The sequence below is a fragment of the Poecilia latipinna genome, unplaced genomic scaffold (assembly GCF_001443285.1).
Source record: "Poecilia latipinna isolate Pla-1442-1.1 unplaced genomic scaffold, P_latipinna-1.0 Scaffold322, whole genome shotgun sequence".
Taxonomy (NCBI): domain Eukaryota; kingdom Metazoa; phylum Chordata; class Actinopteri; order Cyprinodontiformes; family Poeciliidae; genus Poecilia; species Poecilia latipinna.
In genome coordinates, this window is record NW_015112938.1 from 420,186 (window position 1) to 427,866 (window position 7,681).

The 7,681-nt window shown below is 39.7% G+C and overlaps 1 protein-coding gene across 10 annotated transcripts in view; it reads right to left on the reverse strand.

Annotated features, from left to right (window-relative positions):
- The window catches only part of LOC106949063 (unconventional myosin-XVIIIa), an 80,395-nt gene extending 72,951 nt beyond the window's left edge, over positions 1-7,444 (reverse strand). For 4 of the 10 annotated variants that reach the window (XM_015035068.1, XM_015035065.1, XM_015035064.1 and 1 more), the window contains exon 1: positions 6,386-7,444. In XM_015035068.1, the coding sequence (XP_014890554.1) occupies positions 6,386-7,351 (966 nt within the window). In that variant the 5' untranslated portion in view covers positions 7,352-7,444. Of the gene's footprint in view, positions 1-555; positions 695-6,385 lie in introns of those variants that run through there. The other 6 variants (XM_015035066.1, XM_015035062.1, XM_015035061.1 and 3 more) reach the window with 3 other exon arrangements.
- Positions 7,445-7,681: the final 237 nt, after the last annotated feature.

The window sequence follows — 7,681 nt, forward strand, 5'->3', positions numbered from 1 at the left end:
AAGTTCAGGGATAAGCGATGGAATACTGTAGACTTTATTTCAGCACAACGGGTTATTCAGCAAAAGATCAGAGAGACTGTAAAGCACTGACAATAAAAAGAACATGAATAAAATGATGAAATTATGTCAATGCAGTAAATGTACTATATATTAGACGTGTTCCATTAAAAAGAATAGAACAAATTGGGTAATCCATGACAGAGGAAACGACACAAAAGATGTTTCCAACAGTACAAAAACCGCAACAAACACTATATAATAGTGATATATCACAGACGTGTATAATTTCTAAAAGTTTTTAGAACTTCCAGCAGTTTCTCAAAAGTTAAACTAAAACAAGGTGATACCACAGCAAGAATTAGCTACACAGCAACTACTCCACCATCTCAGGCCCTGCTTTCATCAGCGTCCACTCCTATAAATAGTAGGTTGAGTAGCAAAGGAGGCCATTCTAAGACCCTATCAGAGCTCTAATGGAAGTGCTAGAGGTTAGCCCTGAGAAGATCACCCCACTCATACAGCACACTCAATCTGCCAGAGGTTCAAACCCATTACCTCCTCTCTGGGCCTGGTTAACCTTCTGATCTTGCCTCAGACGCAGGAGCGGTCCAGTCACACCTAAAGGTAGGGTAAGACCTGAATCTGACGGGAGCATGCACACTCAAAGCCCCGAGAGGGAGGGTGATCTCGAGGGTGGGGACATAGTCCGAGCTGCACAGTGAGACTCGGGGATAGATAGCAGGGGGGAGTAATGTGAGAAGAGCTGGGCCGGGGGATGGAAGAGGGACAGCTGCTGAAATACAGAGGGGATATTAATAGAGTTTCCAAAACTACTGTTACCGCCTTATCTCACTGCCACGTTGGCCTCCTCGTGACAAAGAATCCAAAATAAAGACTTACTAATCAAGCAGTGCTTAAACATTTTTAAGCCTCCCAGAAGCTTCTTATGAACAAAACAAAACAATGGAATAACGCATATCTGGTTACTTTAATGGAAAGATATTTTAGTAAAAGGCTTTTTAAGTCATAAAAAACAGCGTAAATTCTTTTACCCAAGGCCACTATACATCTTTAAACTGTATGATATGTTGGTTACTTTATACTTAAAACCACAAGAGGGAGCTATAAACCTACAGTTCACACCATGGTCTGCTTTTGCACTCTGTTGACCCACATTCTATGCTATGTTGCTTTTTTGCAAGAAAAGGAACAACCAAACACAACATACCAAAGTTTATTAGTAATGTATTTAACTAATTGACATTAAAGTTAAACCTACCTATCCGGTCTCTAAAACTAAAAAAAAAAAATGTCTGAAACGTCATTGTTGTAAAACCAGTTGGGTCATTCCTCATTTAGGGAGGAATGACTAAAAGGCGGATATTTACCTCAATGTCAGCTTGGCACGCAGCAGAGAAACAAAGACAAGGAAACACAGAAACTGGCTGAACTAGGTAGGAATGAATCACCCCAATCAAGCACTTTATTCACCAGACATCTGAACATCAGCTGTCTGGTGATCAAATCAAGTGCATTTTGGATCCAGACATGATAAAAGCAAAGGCATCTGGTGTTACATATAAATGCAAATGTCCAGTCAAACATGTGCAAAAATTAAGCCTTCCTGTAAAACGCTCCCGACAGATAAAATAGGATAAATTTTCTTGCTAAGCCCATACATTTGAATGTTAACAGCGAGCAGTATCCAGTCACACATGCAGCATTCCTGCTCTGTCTAGCACAGACTGCTAATCCCCGGAGTCTGTTACTGGGACGCAGCAATGTGTGGACTATTTGTCCACACATTGCTTGCACAGAGTAAAGATTAAACACTGTACGGCACAGAAACCACTGATTCTGACCCAGATAAACCCTTCCATACTTTGAATTTAGTTACCTGGCTCATGAACTGTAACATAAAGCGAAGACTAACAGCAGACTTTACACTTTTCTTGTATGCAAGGTTAATGTCCCAGGGATAAAGTACAGAAGCATGTACCAGCATGGTGAGTCGCAGCAGTAAAATAGTGCTGAGCCAACGGAAGCCTCAACTGACAGAGCAGTTATCTACACGACGGGTTGTGCTGCAGGGCTCTTATTGCCAAAAAGGAGTGACTCCCCTTCACCATCACCATATACTAGCTCAGGATAATAGACAGCTTGTTTTTTTGTTTTTTTTATCAAATAGCATTTTAAAATGAACTGATTTTGATTATACAGTGGGCCTCTGCCTATTCATATTTCAGCATTTCCGAATTTTTCTGTGAAACAACTCCAACTTATTCGCAGAAATCCACCTATTCACCAATTAATTTTGTAGTGCATACCTAAAACATTCAAGAGAAATTGCAGCTTGGGAAGATGGAACTTGGCACAATGCTACTGCTAGCACTGACAAAGTAGCCAGTCAAGGAGCTGAAGTCCTTGATGCTGTTTGACAGTAACCCCAATAACTGAAATAACGAGGATTGACAATATTAGCTTCTGCAGTAGTGCCAAGATGTTTTCATTGTACATATCAATGCATATTAAGTTACATGTGATGTGTCGACTACTGAATATAGGCAGTTCTAAGTGTTTCTACAGGGGGGCCTAAGTTTTAATTATTCAAGGGTGGCTGAAGTGAAGTGAAGGTGGTTGAGGACTACAAATACAGTCAGTGTTCACCTGGAATACAAACTGAACTGCAGGTACCACAGTGACCACAGTACCTACAGGAAGGGACAGAGCAGACTTCACGTCTTTAGGAAACTTAGGTCTTTCAGTGCTTGCGGCAAGATGCTGCATTTCTACTATAAGTCTGTTGTAGAGAGCGTAATCTTTTCTGAAATCATCTGTTGGGGCAACAACATCAGTTGTTTAGCCTTGCAAAGGCTAAACAATAGAAGCAGGTTGCTTCTGTTCAAGGCATGACTGTGGAATCAATAATGATTATGGTGTGGTCATGATTATTTCTTCTTAAAAATAAAGAAAACATCTTTGAGTATCCTCTTCATGAGACTGTCACACAACAACAGTGTCTTCAATCGGAGGCTTCTTCAGAACTGCCGCGATACAGGCTGCTACAGGACATCCTTCCTGCTCACAGCCAAACAGCCTCTTCAAATCTCTGAAGAAACATGGCTAATATGAGCAATAACATTTAATTAAGTAATTTTAAATTGAAATTAATTGAATATGAATTGGGCGTGATTGACTTGCTAAATACCTGTGTTGTGGATTCTAAACTAATAGAATTAAAGTGATTATAATTTCAAACTACATTAAAATGTGTAACACAAAGTTACGTCTTCCAGTCTAACCAGAGATCAAAGATCAGAATTGATTCTAAAGCATGAACATTTTCTCACACATTTGGTGGTAAAACTAATGATGTACATGCAGTACAAGCACAGTTCCTAATTGCCAACAAGAAAAGTAGGTGTCAAGCAAGTAAATACACCTCAAGGAAAATTAATGGGTGTCTGTAACACACCCTGGAATGTCAGGTATCTGTCACACAGTATGTGATTTTTAGTTCCTGTTGCTTTCAAGACCCAAAATAAAAGGATCCAATTTTTTGCTTACTGTTTTTACGTACGAGTTCAATAGAATAGAAAGAAAAGAATGACCTTGTGTTTTTAAGATTTGTCATAAACCAGGTCATTTTATACAAATAAACTCCTCCTGTTTCTAATTCCTGTTTGAAACTACTTCCCCTGTTGTATCCGCCCACTGACAATGGGGATAATGCAACCTGACTAGACAGGTTGTAGAAGACATGACGGCATTTAATAATTTCTGTCTTCTAAAACCACTTGTGAACTATACACCACCAGGCCTCATATAACTATACAATGCATTATAAATGCAGGAGTATAATATAAAGCAGTTATGCAGATATGTGCACCAAAACAACAAACAATAATTACTAAATAAATATCAAAAACAAAGTCATTTCAAATGGATTTTGGCTCAAACACACAGCAGGAAAGTGTTTGATGTTACAGCTTAAAATACAACAGGCCAATACAAAAAAATTAAACTACTTTAATCAAGTTTAGCCTCTCTTTTTGCCTCCAGAACAGTAAAACAGTTGTTGGGGATCTGCTACTGACTTTTTAAGAATGACAAATATGCTAATCTTATCAGATAATGCAAGACTTATTTTGAGCTTGATGGATTTAGATTGAGAAAAAGATTTTATTTTTTTGGGGGGAAGGGAGGAGTGATGACAGATTAGTGTGAAAAACTAAGGGGGGTATTAAGCAGTCAAAAGCAGACCAGAGTTGTAATCAGAAACCGTATGATGATGAAGCAGAGCAGGAAAAAAAAAAGGGACAGACAGTGCAGCGCAAGAGAGCAGGTGTTTAGCTGATACCAGTCCAGCCACTTTTTGTTCAGTAACAGGCTTATTATTATCGTATTCTCCCTGCAGTTACAGACGTTGCTGGGCAACGTCACATTGATGACAAAGTCATTCCACAAAGTCACTGCTCACTTGCAATCATCATCTGGCTATAGCTCCATGTCAACCAGACACACAAGAGAGCATCATCAATCTTCGCATGTACATGAGGCAGTTAATCACATTTCAATAAAACAACAGAAAAAAAACTAATAAAATACCACATGGTCAAGCTTCACAAATCAAATTTGAGAAGCAGAGCTCCAGATTCAGAACATGTTCTTATTATAACTACCTATAAATAGTTCTGTTGGTTCTGGGTCACCCTCACAAGCACATTTTCTTTCATTTGCCCTGTCTCATAATTAGCTAGACAGGCTGGATGTGGAACAACGTAGAAAAGGACAAACAGCTCTTTAAAAATAGCAAATGAATGTACATGTATTTTCTAGTGTGAACATCAAACTAAACTCACCAAATTCACCCAACTTTCTTGATGTAACTGACTTAATAGCATACTACCAGGCCAAACCAAGCCTGTTCTCTGAACTCTTCTGCCAGGACAAGAGACAGTACTAAGCGCAAATTAAGGTGTTTGTTGTGCCAGCTAATAAAGAGTTTAACTTAATGGCCCTCTGCTTGCTGCCCACGATTATACTGGAGAAAAGAGCTCCGAACGGGCCGCCAGCCAAGTCTTACCAGGCCATATGGCCATCGGCTGTGGTGGCGTTCGAGCCGTTGTTTCTTTCAGCGTCCCATTGTTTGGTCTCAAAGGGATGGGGGGCGGGCTGGGGGATTATATGTACACCCGAACACATTCTCTCTTTCAAAACAGACCCATACACACACGCTAGACACTCCCCCATACAAGCAAGCACAAAATCACATTACTGGTGTCATAACAGTTATACCCATTATCTAGACATGAAGAAAGATAACAGATGAAGGGGTGGGGATCTTTTTCTTGCTTAAATACTGATAACTGACTCAGGAAAAACAACACTGCAAATCCAAAAATGCTTAATTTTTTAATGTTCTATAATCTCAATTATTAGTTCATTAAGTCTGTATTCCAGGCATGAAATCAGTTTTAAACTGAGTTTAAGATCCTTACATGCAGACCAGAGATCTTATAATACAATATAAAAATATCTTATACTAAACATTTAAAACCTTCTTGTAAATGTAAAAATAATATGGCACAAAATGCTACATCCAGCAAACTTAATTTGTCAACAAATACATCCGAACTACATAGACACTCACTTTAGGAAACCCGCATTAAGCTGCATTTGCAAAAGGAGTTTTGGAGTTCCCTGTGCAGCAAGAAACCTTTCTTAAACTCACCCAAAGTAGGGGGAGGCAGTAAATATATCATGAAAGAATCTGATAACACAAAGGTATCGCATCATTGTCAATAAGCCACATTCTACTTATTTTTGTTTTATGTCCAGATGTCTCTTTTTTGTCCCCTCAGTCAAATCACTCTCATAGTCCAGTTTTAAAAAAATATTAGTGAGCTTTTTGTTTGCCATTCTGTTTCTTGGTCGCCATAATTTGATAAGCCAGGTTCTTTGCTGGTTTGGCATTTATTGGTGCCCTTTTAAAATGTAATTGTGTTTGTTGGAAGAAAAGGAAGAAAAGGAAAAAACATAATACATGCTTTGAATTTAGGTATTCTCCATGCCAGAACATTCTCAATGACTTGTTACGAGGAAATGTGACACTACATTGAGATAGAAGCCTCTCTGACTTCTGACAACATCCCTAATCAATAATAGAAGCATAATGACAAAAGAAATGATGTTGACGAGTAAATAGGTTATCTGATATTTGGGTTTATAGACTACATGGTTAAAAGAGTGCACTGACCAATTACTTTGGATAAGTACAGAGGAATTCTTCCAAGTAGGAATGACCACAAGACCCATCACATAATTATAGCCCAAGGCAAAAACAGGAAAGCACTTGGAATAGTAGGTGTAAAATTGTACTCACATCGAAGATATCTTTGGGCAGAGCTTGAATGGTCCTCAGCCAGCTGCGGTTCAACTCGCTAAGCTCCAAAATCGGCTGCACCTTTAGCCGGACTGCCTCTCCTGACTGACGGATCATCTCCACAATTTCATCCCTGTTTTTGCTCTCCACGTTGATTCCATTGATTTCCACAAGCCTGTCTCCTGGCACCAGGCCCAAAGCCCAGTCCTTGGTACCTGCGCCTGGTTCTGCAAAATGTACAACTCGCCGGCACACGCTTCCGTCCTGTTGTCTCTCAATCATGGTGGTCCTCCTCAAAGAGAAGCCGAAGTCCCCTGTGTTTCGCCTCTGAATCTCAAGCTCTCGTGGATCTGGTACTGGTGGAGTGATGAGCACAGGCAACTGTAGGTCTACGCCAGGGAAGGTCTTCTCTACAATCTCAGGAACGTGAACCTTAGCAGTGCCTTTTGGGTTGGGAAAGGACACTGAATTGAAGGTAGACCTGCTCTGATCTGAGAGACCTGGGTTGCTACCATCTATACTCTTTTGACTCATAGTGGCTTGCCTCTGACTCACTGATGAATTGGTCTTAGCCAGTTCCCCAAATTTAGCTGCTCTCTCCTTTACAGAGCAGCGCTGAGGTTCCACTTGATTACAAATCTGATCTTCACCAGAGGTACTTGCAGACGTTTGTCTTGCGTCAGGCTCCTGGGTATTGGGAAGATAATCTTTCTCTACACTTGTCAGAGAAAGCTCTGTGTTACTAGCCACTTTAATTGGAATAGGGTTAGAGATCTCTAGCTTGGTCCTAGATTGCCTCTTGGTGCTCGCTCTGTTCACATGGAAGAGACCCCTACGTATGCTCATCTCTTCCAGGCTTTTCAACTCTGACTGGGACATCCGTTCTTTTTTCTCTTTCTTGTCCTTCTTTTCCTTTTTGCCCAGCTCCTTTTCCTTCTCCTTGTCTTTCTTGATTAGGTGAAACATGCTTTAAGTTCTTTGTTGTTACTCAGCAGATTAATTTGTTTAAGGGGGTCCAACTTTTGCATCAGAGTCTTATGAAAATATGTGGGAGCATATGCTATGGATGGGAAGTCAAGTAAGAAGAAAAAGAAAAAAAGAATATGAGATTTTTAGAATTTTACTGGAAACACTGACATTCACACAGCTCCAATCAAAGCCTTACTGGAAAACCTGTTAAATCTGAGGAAAAAAAAAACTGTTGCCTTAAAAGAAACATAATTCTAAACATAAGTGAAGCATCCCTGAATTACTTAAAAATTTATTTCTGCTTGTTGCTACTGCTTTGCCAAAATA